The sequence below is a fragment of the Labrus mixtus genome, chromosome 19, assembly GCF_963584025.1.
Source record: "Labrus mixtus chromosome 19, fLabMix1.1, whole genome shotgun sequence".
NCBI classification, from domain to species: Eukaryota; Metazoa; Chordata; class Actinopteri; order Labriformes; family Labridae; genus Labrus; species Labrus mixtus.
This window is the reverse complement of record NC_083630.1, coordinates 8237650-8252930: the sequence shown is the minus strand read 5'-3', so window position 1 is coordinate 8252930 and position 15281 is coordinate 8237650. Positions and strand designations below refer to the sequence as shown.

At 41.7% G+C, this 15281-nt stretch overlaps 1 protein-coding gene across 1 annotated transcript in view; it reads left to right on the top strand.

Annotated features, from left to right (window-relative positions):
* Positions 1-714: 714 nt before the first annotated feature.
* Positions 715-15281, top strand: part of gfod1 (glucose-fructose oxidoreductase domain containing 1) — a 33862-nt gene continuing 19295 nt past the window's right edge. The window contains exon 1 of the mRNA XM_061063952.1: positions 715-1534. Coding sequence (XP_060919935.1) covers positions 1282-1534 — 253 coding nt within the window. The 5' untranslated portion in view covers positions 715-1281. The remainder of the gene's footprint in view (positions 1535-15281) is intronic.

The following is a 15281-nucleotide window of genomic DNA, read 5'->3' as shown; positions in this document are numbered from 1 at the left end:
CAGAGATACTAGTTCAATAATAGATTGAATAATGACACATTATCATTAAATGGAGCTCCCTGAGAGAGTTCAGAGCTCTGATTTAAAAACTGTTTTTGAACAGTAAACACGCTTTTTCATAAACTGGACTTGGTTTTGTTTGCTTGTTGTTTTTTTTAGTTTTTTTTTTTTACATGTTTTATTGATGTTTTTTCTGCATGTTGGGCGTTTTAGAATCACTCATACATTATTTAGTAAATCTCTAATGATGCTCTGGCCAGGTCTGTTTTGAATGGTATTTAATCTTAAGGGACTTCCTGGTTAATTAGATATAATGGTTTTAAAATACATCTAGTTCTTCTAAAAACAGGAAGATGAAAGTCAAAATTAAGACGTTGGCCTATAGTTGTCACCATTTGTTTAAAGGTGACTATTTTATGTTTTCAGTATTGTGTGTGAACTGTCTTTTTATTATAATATAAGAGAAATATAGCAAAAAAGACAAATTATAGCCTATTATAAAGGCAAAGACCTGCATACACATGTAGGTTAGTTGTGCTTAGAGAGCATGTAGCCTAAATGTTTTTTTAAAAATAATTTTACGATGTAATTTTATTCATTCTTCTTTTTATACTTTATGTCAATAGTTCTAAAGGGGTGCTTATGGTAGCAATTCTCGTCAATTAAGCTTTTATTTAGAAAATCCTCCGTCTAAAAGCGCTTCCTGTCGCTGTCTCTGACTTGACTGCGCATGTCTGTTTCGCCTCAAGCATAATAACGCTGCTGCTGCTGCTGCTGCTGCGGATCCTCCGGGGAGCACACGGAGGGAGACGGCGGTGTTTGTGAGAGCATGCCGGCAGACACATCTCCTGTCCGGCTCTGTGTGACTGTTTCCATGTGAGGGGAGGCTCCTGCTGGAGGAGGAACATTAAACCTGAAGAGGAGGAGGAGGTGACATGCCCTTCACTGCCTGGCGCAGTCCGTGCGCTGCTCGCTGTCAGACAAGGACGAGGTAAAGACCGGAATGGTGCATTTGAATTACCCGTATTCACGCTGAGGAGGGCTTGCTTTTCCAGCAGGTTTTGGATTTTTTTTTTCAAGCGACATTTAATGCCCGATCGCAGAGCCGGAGCGACGGGGAAATGCAGCACAGGCGGTGTTTGGCTGCAGGTGGATGGCCAACCTGACGGTGCCAGCCGCCGCTTCCCTCCCATTCAGCCGCTGCCGCTGCAGCAGGTCTGGCTTCATCCGGAGCTTTAAGAACAAACACTCAGAACACGATCAGACTTATTGACCCGAGCCATGCTTCCTGGGGTCGGCGTGTTCGGCACCAGCCTGACCGCCCGGGTGATCATCCCGCTGCTGAAGAACGAGGGCTTCGCCGTCAAAGCGCTGTGGGGCCGGACGCAGGAGGAGGCGGAGGAGCTGGCCAAGGAGATGAATGTGCCGTTTTACACCAACCGGATCGACGACGTGCTGCTGCATCAGGATGTGGACCTCGTCTGCATCAACCTTCCGCCGCCTCTGACTCGCCAGATCGCAGTCAAAACACTGGGTGAGTCCTGTGCTGCTGCTGCTGCTGCTGCGGAGCCGGGAGGAGGGGAGGGATGCTGCGGCCCTGCAGGGTGGGGGATGATTGTGGGTGGCGAGCTGAAAAGACAGGTTACTATCCACGCACTGATGCCTTCACGTGCCCATTGCATTGGTTGGTTGTGCTGACTTTTAATCCAGTGAGGTTGTAGTGTAGTTTATGTTGCTGTGGATGAGGGCAGCATCACGTTGTATTTATTTTTCTTTCAGCATCCCCCCCTTTTATTGATGAAGCTTCTATCTGAGTTGATTAATGTTTGGCTACTGCTTAACTAAAAGTGGAGTCAATTCAGCAGTTGTAGTTCCTTGAGAAGGTCCCAGGACTAACACCACTACAAATCCTCTTAACAAGACTATCAGTGCATGAATCCACTATATTTGTTTTGTGATGTACTGTGCTATAAGAAGCTCGCTGTCTATGCAAACAAAACCAACAGCTTTGACATGTGCTTTAAATCATAGTAAACAGGGACTTCCCCTTTAAACAAAGTCCCGGGTCAAACTCTGAACTTAACCTGGGTTAGTGAGACTGCCGGGCCCAGGAGAAGAGGCCCGACAGAAGAGCCACAAAAAGAGGTTGTTCTACTTCAGATCTGGAGCAGTGCAGCTTATTTTGGAGATCTCGGGCGAAAGAATGGTGGCAGGCACTACTGAGCTGTTACTCTCCACACACAGGCTTTATTTACCCCCGCAGTTTGGCAGCAGAGCTCAGCTGGCAGGGAGCTCTAATAGGTCAGGTTTGTGACTGGGAAACAAACGGACCAAAGATGCCTAACACTGCTTACGGAACTGGCTAATATCCTGATTTGTTTGTGTTCAAATAATTGACCAATTATAAGTTTCTAAATTGCTTGTTTTAAGAAACCTACGAGGAGGACCAGTGAATTCTTGATATTTGTCTCTAATTGTATTTTTATCTTATTGGTTTCCAATGCACTTTCTGTCATTCAAGAATAGCTGGCAACAGAACAAATAGTCTTTGTATTGAGAGCAAGACTACAGACTCCTGTTCAGGTGCAGCCCTGCTTGCATCTGGAAAGTACAGGCCACAACTATCATCCATTCCCAAGGGTTTTAATCGATCGATCAACCTTAATTAATACCTGACAATAATGACAAACAACAAATCATACAACAACCAGGAAACAGACAGTTACCTCTAAGAACACATTTTGAATCTGTATTAGATTAACACTACAGCTGCAACATCTGCAATGCAACACCTCGGATTAATCGGCAAATGGTATAAACCTGGAAACACCAAAATAACTTTGAGTGCAAACCATGTGTGCTTTGCTGTGACGCTCTGCTACATGTGCAGTAGACAGTGCTGAGAGTAGCTCTTACAAGTTGACTTCAATCTGCTGATATGAATTTTGTAGGTTTTATTATACAACAGCTTGGACTTTAGCTGGATGTCATGATGTGTCTGCAGACTCTTAATCAGCAGGGTTAAGCTTGAATGTAAAGGGCCCCAAACTGTGACCTTATTGATGTGGGTGTGTCTTTAACGCCGTCCACATATTTTGGTTGTAGACAAGTGTCCATAAAGCAGCCCATGACTTCCATTGTAAAGCTGTAACCTCTGTGCTGGCATCCCGCATGAAGATAAGGCCTCTGTGGCTCCATTCATTCTCACACTGACACCTTGTTTGCTCAGCGGCTTCTCTGTGGAGTGGCAGCGAGAGCCAACAAGAGGGACATGCTTGAACTACAGTCGACAGTGTTTGTCTTAACAGTGTTAGAATCAATGTCAACATATATACTCTGTACATTCGTGCTTGTTAAACTTAAAATAAAGCAGTCTTGTGTAATAGTTGCACAAGCCAAGCTGATCCCGAGCCAGACTCACTCATCATGTTCCAGTGAACTTGACTCAACCTGCACACCAGCCGCTGCATACTCGTCTGCGGTCATTCTTTCTCCCTCTTTTCCTCCCAGCTCGTTTCCTCACAGCCTCATTGTGTGAGCGCAGCCTGTTCCTTCCCTCCCAGCTCTCTTCCTCAGCCGCCCTCACACAGCCACTCTCTGCTTTCTGTTGGACAAACATTAAACAATGTTTGCAAATTCTAGTGATCGGGGTCCGATGATTAGGACAAAAGGGTGTGTACCAAAAAGATCTTAGCTTTGACTGCACAGACTGCTTCTCAGGCCATTCCTAATATACTGATTCTGCCCTGAATCTTAGCTAATGCAGTGTTTTTCTTCTTGATTCAGCATTGGCTTCAAGGATAATGCGACAAACCTCTGTTTGATATAGGCATGCTGTATATGTATTTTCAGTATACAATGAATAGTGCTTTTTGACTTACAGGTACAACCTTCAAGGTTTTTCGCAAATTTGAAACAACATATTCCGTACATTAGTAAGTTCAATGAAACTTGTTTTACTTCAATGTGCGTCCTTAAAGGGCCCTTCTTCTGAAACTAATTAAAACAGTCTAATTAAGACAATGCAGTGTCAGAAAACAGGGCAGTGTTTCTCAGCATATGAATAAGAGCCCGACTGATTAATTGGCCAGCTGATATTAGGGCATCAAGTGACTATCGCTATCGGCTAATTTGATCGCAGATATGCGCTGATATTACTAGATTTATTTACCTGTCAAACAGCATTTCATTTGAGTATCGTTGGTTTAACACTAGCAGGTCTCTTTTCTGTCTGTCACCGTCAGAGTGTGATTTATTAATTACAACAAGCGTTATTATCACTCTTCAGAGTGTCAGGCTGTGATGCACATACATGCGCTGTTACTTCAACGCAATCATTGTGTTTATCTAAATCGATCTGTCTCTGCTGATAGAACACAGCTCTAAGAAAGATATCGGCCAATATATCTATATCCCATTATTTTTTCTCCCCAATATCGGTTTCGGTATCGGCCCCAAAAATCCCACATCAGTCGGGTCTGAGTTGGTATTTGGGGATATTGTTGTCGCAGGACAGCCACAATGCATCCACATTTAATAGAGTAGTTACATAGAGTCTCTTTTACATCTGTACATGTTTCTGAAACCTTTCAGTGGAAGTTTAATAAAGGTTAACTGTCTGAGAGTGGACACTTGGGCGTATTTTTTTTATAAATTGAATGAATCAGCATCAGCTGAAATGACCACTGGGATTATCCCCTGTTTGACGTCAGCCTAATGTTTCAGCATGTTGCATCACTATAATGTATGACATCTTGACGAAGTCTTATGCAACCATGGACTGACTGGTCACTGAGCGGCCGGCTGTGTGAGAATGCAGAGCTGACTTCCTCTTCTGTTGTCGGCTGTGTGGGCTGATTGTAATCTTCCCCCGCTGACTGCTGACCTCATGAGCTGTAAGATGATAAGTGTGATCGACTTCTACAACAGAGGAATGTGAAACACATTCAGCAGCAGTTTGCATTGTGTTATTTATTGTTCCGTCTTAATTTGAGTTAAACTGAGTACATCATCTGCCTTGAAGTCAGTGCTATTTATAATGTGCAGGGGAAATGTAACTGTCTCAGGGAACTTTGAAGATTCTGACATCTTACCTGTGAGGTAGCCAAAAAGTAATGTACTGCATGAACATGTACATATTTCAAAATGAACCACAAAGAGACAAAGAACTACTAAATAAAAAGCATGATTTAAAAAACTGAATTTTAATGACTCTAAAGATAACACAAACATAAAGAAATGTCAAACAGCTTAAAAGAGATGACAAAAAGGAGACTTCAAAGGACTTTAAGATGTCAAATAAATGAAAAGACATCAAATTAGAGACTCAAGGGAAAATAAAGATAACCAAAAATAGAAGTCAATTCACATAAAACTGTTGGCATATGACTTAAAGAGATGTTAAACAACTGTGTAGAGAAGTCAGAAGACCAAAAAAAAAAAGATGTACAATGCCGGTAAAAGGGGTTTTAAAAAAAGAAGGATTCATAAACATAACCTGAAACATTCATCCAAAAATAAAGAAGGAGGTGTAAGTAAGCTTCAAAGATGTACAGTATAAAGTGATTAAAATAGACCAGAAAGCCAGAAAAAGAGATTTTCAATGACTTCAAAGAAGTCCAACTAGGGGCGCTGGTAGCCTAGTGGTTAGTGTGCGCTCCCCATGTACGGAGGCCATAGTCCTCCATGCGGGCAGGTTTGAATCCAACCTGTGGCTTCTGTCCCACACTCTCCCACTCCCCAGATTTCTGACTATATCCACTATCGTGTCTCTAAAATAAAGGCACCAAAAAACTACCTCTAAAAAAACAAACTACCTTTTTAAAAGTAGTCAAATTACTTAGGAGATGTCAGTGGACTTAAAGGGCCAAGATATGTTAATAAACTAAATTGAGGTATAATATATTGAAAGAGGCTATAAAGGTCTGATGGGAGTCTAACTAAACGCTTTAGTGAACGACAGGGATTCAGGAGAAAGACAAAGTGGAGAATCACTGGTAGAGGTCAACGAGATGCTCAGTGTGTTGTTCAGGTTTAACCCGAGCGGGCTCGTCTCCTCCATCCAGGATGTTCTCATTACACACAAAACCAGTCCGTCCCGTCCTGCCACATCCCTCCTTCTTTTCTTACTGAGTCTCTCTCTCTGTCTCTCTCCTTCTGCTTTCTCTTTCTTATTACGGTGGCATTCCTCAGGCATCTGATGTCACTCAGGCTTTCTCTGCAGAGGGAAACTCACACTGTCTGCTGCTAAACACACACACACACACACACACACACACACACACACACACACACACACACACACACACACACACACACACACACACACACACACACACACACACACACACAAACACACACATGAACACACAAACACCCTTTGCTTTAAAAGACAGACTCTGTGTGAGCAGCCTGAAGCTTTCTTGGCCTCCAGCTTGAGACAGTTTTTTTTTTTTTTTTTAACCAAAAGAGATTCATTCTCCCTTGTTGTGTTTTTTTGTTGTATCCATTTCAATCAGCTTTTCTGAAATACTGCAGCCTGAGGAATTCAGACACACTGATGACTTAATCAGAGCTAAAAATAGTTTGTGTTTTAACAGAGCAGATTCTACTTTGCCAAATTATAGTGTGTTTTGAATATTTATTCATCTTTATTTTCTGTTTCTTAAATGAGTTGCTTTCAAATTGTATCCAAACTGTAGTTTCTGGCTTGTAAAATAACACCTCATTCATGTGAGAAAAGTGGACAACATGAAAAACAAGAACGTCAGTGCCCTGGTTTACAAACATATTGGATGACGGTATTGTTTTTGTGTTTTTGGGCTATACTCGAATGGGAGTGAAAAGGCTCTCAGGTATCAACATATAAACACAAGTCCAAAGTGTCTATCTTTAATGCTAAAGCAAGTGAACATGTCTCCTAATACAGAAATAACATGGAGAATTACATATACATATCTCACAACTCCAGAAGTCCCCTTTATGACACTTCCACTTCCTGTGATATTTGGCACAAGTGATTATTTTTGGACCATTCTTGGTATAGCTTTCATAATTATATCATAAAATATTATGTTTAATAAAAAAACAATAAAGTTAGACGAGACATCAACATGGAAAAAAGACTCAGCTTAGAATCACATATGAGAAGAAAGATAATTATTGGTTAAAACAAATCCATCCATCAACCCGTTAACCAATTAGACTCTTTATTTTGTATGGCATCATTCTATATGTTTTCATCGTGTTGTTTTTTTCTCTGCATTGCTGGGAGGGCAGCAATGTGTGTGTTTGTGCCAGATGCCGGGAGGGAAACTGAGAGCTGAACTGAAACGTAACACGCTGAAGAGTTTCAGGTGCACTCTGAGTCCCTGTGCGGAGGGGGGGGGGGGGTTTGTTTTGACGGTGCGAGGAGGAAGTGGTGGGAGGAGGAGGTGGCCTTCAGCGCGGCTCTGTGCGAGCTGCACGGTGATGAGCAACAGGCATGGAAGTGAATCTTTTTATAGCAGTTAGTGACAGCTCATGACGGTTGTGTAAAAGTCCCCTTCAACACTCTGTTCAATGATGTATGAGATTGGGAAATTAGATCAATTCTGGTCTTACATACAGTAGAAATGTATCATAAACCACAGAGGGCAAGAGAAGGTCAAACATCACTACAATAATGACTCATCCCACATGAAGTCTGACTGCATTCCACTCCGTTTTAGTGTATTTTTTTAGAGTAATGTTAATGAGCAGACATTTTGGGGGAATATTGAAGGGTAAATAGTTATAGACCAAATACAAAGTGATACCAAGAGAGACATCTGAAGGCTTTCCCAAACCCTGAGAGTTTATCAGAGGTAGCACTCACTCTAGGCAACCTGTACAGTGCCCAAGCATGTTTGAACCCCAAACTCCACTTTGTTTGACTTGTGTGAGTGCTCTGAGCCATGCTCATGCCGGGTGTACTTCCACGAGCACAGACACACGGGAATGCAACACGGACGGGATGGCGCCTTTCACTATCGAGAAATCCAGAGGTGTCAGAGAACCGTATCTGACCGAAACATCTGAAAAGAAAAGGCACACAATGTCTGTGAAGTCGCAGTCATGTCCTCGCTCTCTTGTTCTCCATCGTGCTGAGTCTGAGACCGCCCAACTTGTAAACTTAAAGACGCTTCACGGTGACGTAAAGCTCATGGGGGTGTCATATCGTGGCGTGATGTTTGCACAAGAGGTAACCTTGCTCATGCCTGGAGCAATGTGAGTGCACAGGCCGGCATGGGACTGGTGAGGGGGGGGGGGGGGGGGGATCATATGGTAGGGGGTAACCGGGCCCAGCGTGAGTGCGCCCTAAAATGAATCAGCTCAGATATCATAGCATTTACTAAAGCTGCACGACCAAACGCCTGCTCATCCCTGCCGAGTGAAAACACACCGTGCAGTCTAAAAATAGCATCTTATGCATCACAGTCCAATGATATTTTGGAGCGAAGGAGATGAACAGATCGGGGGAATTACACCCCCTGGATTGCTTCACAAGTTGTCACGCGTGCTCCCAAATTCGCCAAGAAGAACGTCAACACCTTTTTATACCGTTTTCTTTTTTTTGTTCTATCCTGCAGCAGCACTTCCTCAATTGGCGCTCCAACCTGTATGAACATTATCTTGCTGATTTTTTTCTCACTGTCTCATCCACTGGGTTTTCAGAGGCATCAGGAAGCTGTTTTTGAGAAGCCATCTGTTTACTATTTGCCCCCAAAAACAAAAAACAGACAGAACTAGCAACAAGCTAGGCTAATAGTTAATCTTTTAGTTAAGCACAGTTTATTTGGGAAATGGACTTAACACATGCAGAGCCGATATAAGACTGAAAATGTGACTTTTTCACTCAGTACGCCTTGTGTAATTGATGACAGCATTGTGATTTGTTATGTCATATGTTGCGTTTTATCAGGTGACCTCAGAAGAACCTTTTCAGCCCGTCCATGGTAAAAAAACAAGCACCTTTTGGAGGACCGCACTTTCATTAGCTACGTTAGCATCAAGGATAACTTATGCTCTAAATATTTAAGCACCAGCACTTCTCTTTACCTTGATAATGTTGGATATAGCTGGAACACAGTCAGGTAACAGGTCATTAAGTTGTCTCACGGCTGGCTGTGGATTCATTGTGTATTACCCAGCGTACTTGGTTCCTCGCTAAGTTATGGAACATGAAAGATAATATCAAAGAATGTCATTAAACTGGTGCCGGTATTAAATGGATGGAGCAGATAAAATAGGTTGAGATGTCAAGAGGCTGATTCATGGCAGGGCTTTCTCAGTATGAGTTCATTATCTTGACTGCTGGAGCATCATGGAAACTTTTAAATGAGGTTATGACACCCAGCACTTAATCTTCACCATAATTAAACCTCCTGTGATGAACGGTCACATCGATACAAGGTGAACTGTGTCTGTCTCAACAGCTTCAGAACCTGTGAAACAAGTTTTTATAGAAGGCTAAGAAACTAAGAAAAACTTAGTCCAAAGGGGGAAAAAAACACAATTTAGCTTTTTTAAAATGTCTTATAAGTCCAAAGATATATTCACAAGAAGTCGTTATGGGAAAATACATTTTAGAATCCCCCAGATAAGCTAACTGGTCTTGATATACAGCATTACTTCTGCAGGCTTTATGTATGGTGGTAGCGATGGTTCACCTTCACTCTGATGAGCTTTCAGACACCTGCTCTGCACGGCCACCCTAAAGGCGCAGAGCTAATTATAACCTGCCTGCAAAGGGCAAGCGGACGTCATCATAAATACATGTCCCCACCACTGATGCTCTTATGCAACTCAGTGATGAGCTCTCTGGCTGCCCACTCAACTTTTTTTTAAAGGGACAGTACACCAGCAGGTAGAAGTAGTAATTGTACAATCACCATTAAAACATGTTTAAATACTGTGCCATATGGGTATCATATTTGTTTCTTTATTCACCTCTGTATGTAGATCATTCAAAACATTTAAATAAAACTTTTAATTTTTTTTGTAAGCAGAAGTTTTATAGCATGTCTTAAATAAGACATATAAACAATTATCAGCTTACAATAAGATGTTCTTAGAGTATGCAGAAATAGGCAAACTACTGCAAAGCACCTTTTTGCTTAAAGAAGTAATATCATTAGATTTTTTTGTGACACAACTGTAAAGCACGGTACTGTTTCTAAAGTGAAGAGTGCTCAGCCAACTTTTGCCCAATACATTCACTTAACACCTGAAGAGCAGCCACAATTAAACTCCAATTTACCCAACTCCATGTAACCAGACTTTTCAGAGCTGAACAGAAAGCTGCATTTGGCTTCCCTTGTGTGCGTCAGTCTGACAGATTGGTGCCGTCAGGTCGAGCTGTGTTTCCGAGCAGGTTTGTTTCAGACAAACTGACAAGAGCTTCAGACAGACAGTCAGCCAGAAAAGAGTCTTACAGACAGAGAGGTACACTTCCATTCCCAGGACTTCCCCTCTCAGTGTCTGCACATTCATGTTCTCCTGGATGTCCATTAGTATGCTAATGGCAGCCTGGGAGCGTGTGAGTGAATAAGTGAGCGAGACAGAGAGGAAGGGATGGAGAGAAGACAAGGAGCGGGGAGGAAGAATAGCAGAGAGAAAGCTTGTCTTCCTGTGAAATTGCCTTTGTGCGTCACATGAATGGATGGACGGTGGACGGTGGGGGCTCTTTCAGCATGCCGCCATGCTGCGCTGACAAGTGAGCATTCCTGGAGAGAACAGGGAAAAGTAGAAGACCTCCCCCTCCACGCCCCTTCAAAGTGATGCTTTTCATTCACATGGACCCATAAGGGAGTGTTGTGCGACTGTGAACTTGGGGTGCAGGCTTTGGATGAGGGATCACATTGTGGTAGTAAATCCAGGGGCAAGAGAGAGGGCAAGCCTTTCATATGGAGTTCTTCCCAATAAATCTAAAGGGAGGGATTGTCACAGCTTTAAATAAAGAATACTTCTGCATCGTTTAATTGGAGTCTTTATGAGGGATTTTATTTTTCTTATTAAATTTGAGCAGAGGAATGTCGACTTTGTCGTTCCTCTGATGAATCTGTAAAATGTGCAGGAGTTTTTTTTCCCCTGCATTTCCTGCATGGTACCTCTGAAGTGCACATGAGAGAGGTGAAAGTAGAGTAGAGGAAAGAAAGAGAGGATGACATGCATGGACGGTTCCCAGCCTGACCTTAACTGGGGAGGTTAAGATTAAACAGTCAGCCACATAGAAGCTCGAAGGTATGGAGGCGACTGGTGATCAGGACTCAAATGAAAAAGCACATTTGAAAATTAAACTTCAAACGTGTTCGTAAACGAGCACCTTACAAAACACAACGCATTAACAGAATTGCTTTTTCAGAATAAGGGCGCTTTATTTGACTGATAAATATAATTAATATTAGATCATCTAACTTGCATTTTAGTTTTCATCTGCACAAATGAACATATTATGACATATTATGACGTAATTAAAACAATGATGACATTTTCTTCTAAATTTGGAAAATAGCACTTCTAAATTGTCATCATAATTCAAATGAAGAAACATTTAGAAAGCAAATACATTTTCAGAATAAGGGCGCATTAATAGACTCAAAAATGAAACAAAAATGAAATCATCCAACATGTATTTTGATTTTTAACTCCAAGTATCCACATTGTATAACATAGTTTAAATAGAAAACAAAGGACATTATTATTATTATTATTATTTTTTTTTTTCAGAAAATGCTCTACTATAGAGTTCTCATAACTTAAAATGTATTACATTTGTAAGCCCGGCACAGTTGTGGTAGATGGCTGTTTCATCATGAGCCCAAGATTTCTGCCTGTTGAAAGGACGTTTTTTCTTGCCACTGTAACTTTTGCTTAAGTGCTATATAAGCTCATGACGGATTAAGCTGGGTCTCATGAGTAAGGTCTTTTACCTGCTTTTTGAAAAGTTAACACTTTGTTATGAATTGGCGCTATACAAATAAAGATTGATTGATTAACAGAAGTGCTTTTTGTTTTTCAGAATAAATGTATCATCCAGCTATTTACAAAAGCTCTTAACCTAAACCTGCATCAATATCAAAATGACGACTGAATTCATCGTATCATGATATTAACGTGGATGCTTTCACATGAATTGAAAAGGGTTGAAAAGGTAAAATGAAAAAAACAACAACATGGAGTTTGAATAACTGTTTGAGGTGTTGGTTCACCACAGGCCTCCACACCAGCGTCAGTGCACGTCTGCATGGATGAACACTAATCTGTTAAATATACGTGACCTCATTTTGTGTTGTGCAATGCTGAAATCAATCTTTGAGACTCTTATTTGTTGGTACATCTTGTCATTTTGACCAAGAACCAACACAGCAGCTAATAAACCTCCGAATGTCGACTGAAAGAAAACGTGTTCAAAGTGTTTCGGCTTTATTTGCTGGTTCCACAATGTCCACCATGTTTTCAGCCATTTCATCAGTAGAAGCAATATACAGACTTTCTTGCCTATCTGTAAACTAGCAGATTTATTTTTTATTTGTAAACCTGTACCAGTGACTAACTCCTTTAATGTTAGGAGCCCGATAGCAAGAGTTACACCTGCTCAGCCTTTGTGTCGCCACTGGGAAGTGGAAAGAAAGTTAACCTTTGCTTTTGAGTGACAATGAAATGTTTGAGCTTCACATCTGTTTGGGAAATGATAATAACGTAGGCATAAGAAGCATGAGCATCAGTTGTTGGCGCTGTATTTCCAATGGTCCCTGCACCCTCCCTTTGAAGAATATAAGCTATGAATAATTTGGGTTTAATATAAAGATGAGCTCATCTCTCAGCCAAGTCACATCAAGTATTTATGACTCTATGATATCACTCTCTGAAACAGTAACTATCTCTACTAGTTTGTAGTCTGATCCACCTCTGACTTATTCCAAAGTGTCCTGCTTCAATTAAGTTGAGATCTGGTGGGAGGGTGTGTTATAAAAAACATTCATTGCAGATACTTTTAAGCTTATCAGATCCAAATCTTTGAAGCATCCACGTCTGTATTTTGAGATATTACATTAATCTGTTATCTGCCTGTAAGTCCATGTCATGTGAAAAACTGGGCCGTTACTGATACCAATGTTTCTTTCATTACTCCTTAATTCTATGTGTCTGCACTCTGACCTTTAGATTTACACTTCATTTGGCCTATAAGTTCCGTCCATTCACTGTTCCCAGTCTACAACGGCCAATGGGAGCCTGAGGTGAAAGGTGTCAGCCCCTATGCTGATGTATCTAAACCTGATCTAAACCCAGCTATTTGCACAAGACTTTGCCGATGACTGACATTTCTAGTAGCCAATTCAATTCTGAACACTTGGATATGCTTCTTCAATCAGAAACTGAGAGCGTTTCTAAGGCCAAACAGACTGTGGTCTGTGATGAATGCCTGCCTTATTCGACAGTAGTACGCACACTATAATGATTTTGCAAAAAGTTAGCTTTCAAAAGACACCTTTTATGAGCGCTCAGTCAAAACGGTTCAAAAATAGCACTCAGTTTCATCAGGATTAGCCTGGATAGGCAAATTTTACAGGATCCATGAATGGCAGGGCAAGTATTGGCAGATACTGATGTTCAAAAGAGACAGTGCATCCTTGTACAAAATCACATGTTCCTATTCGTACTAAAATAGTCCGCTAGTAAGCAGTGCATAAGACAGTGCTAGTCGAAACAGTGACCCAGTGTGAACTTTATATCATCATGATCCCAGCCATCACGCTCATGTGGGGCCCACATGATTAGCATCTGGACTCATAAAGGGGCCTCAGCTGGGACACCAAGCTGACAATTTAGTTCTCAGTTTCCATGGATGCCCCACATGGTCAAAGATGGGTTAATGGGCCCCATGCTGGCTTTATAATGTATGAATGTAATCCATATGAGACCCAGGCAGTACCTATATTCTCTGGGTTGCCCGTGAAAGCCCAAACACCGAATCTCCTTTTCAGCCTTTTACTTTAAAGTATTGTAGTAGATGTTCTCATGTTGGCCAGCTTTGTTGCCTCTTTTCATAATCAGTTTTTTTTTTAAATCTTGTTTTTACTTGCGGCTGAGGTAACTTAAATCCTTAATGTGTTCGAGCAAGATGAAAATATTTCTCAAGTGATTTCCCAACACCACAGCTGATTACGCAGGTACTTGTGTTTTGGCATGCCGCGGTGAGCTCACCCAGAACAGACACACAGACAGTGATTGGGTGTGTTTCAACAGTCTCATCAGTCAAGTATTTTCAGGTGCAAAAAGCAGTACGCTGTGTGTTTCCTGTGTTCTCGATGCAGCCACACACTTGTGATCATTTTCTCCAGCGTGTTACTGCCTCTGGTGCGCTGTGTCCTGAACTTTACCTCACTCTTCATTGTCTGTCCTCAGTTTTTCCTGTGTATTCCCCAGGTGAGGCAGTTCCATTATAGGCTCGCTCAGATGTCCTTTATGTGCACTGTTCGGGAATAGGCTTGTCTGTGCTCCGTAATTGGCCATCAGGGACTGAGGACAAGAGGCAGCTGCTGGTCTGAGAGCAGGGGGGGGGGGGGGGGCGATGCTGCCGTCTGTCAGGGCCTCTGAGAGCATCGACACTGTTACAGTAGTACAGTGTGATTTGGACTTATTGTCTAAGGTTTTAGCCTTTTTATCAAAGTTTAAGGCGGAAAATGTAGCCGTTATACAGATCTGCAGCCACGCAGCTTCAAAAGGAAGTGATATATTTCAGTGCACCGCAGTGAAGTGTGTCCTGCTTCCTGTTATGCATGTCAAAGTTAGAAAACTGTGTTTCTGTGACACTGAGGGTTCTACTCAATCACTTCCTGTTAACAACAACAGCAGAAAAGTCCTGTTTCACATTTATCTTTCTCTCAGAGCTCAGCGGTGGAATTTAATCTGCCATCTGAGTGAAAGATGGAGCAATGGAAAGAAGGAAAACACAAACACACCATTCTCTCGACCTCTCTAAAATATCATCTTGGTTTCATGTCCCCGGTTACAAACTCTCTCAGATCTCTTTCCATCCTTCTTTTTTTTTTTTTTTTTTTGCCACACAGAGTGTCCAGCTTGTTTTCATACATGACTCAGTTATTGTGTATCATAGCGCTGAGTATATTCCTGCAGTTTTCCACTGACTCAACTCCCGTCATCGAACCACAAACAGGGGTATGATGAAGAACGCCAACAGCAGGAAAGCAGTCGCGTCTCCCAGCTGAAATGAATAATATTGTGTTTTTAATAGAACT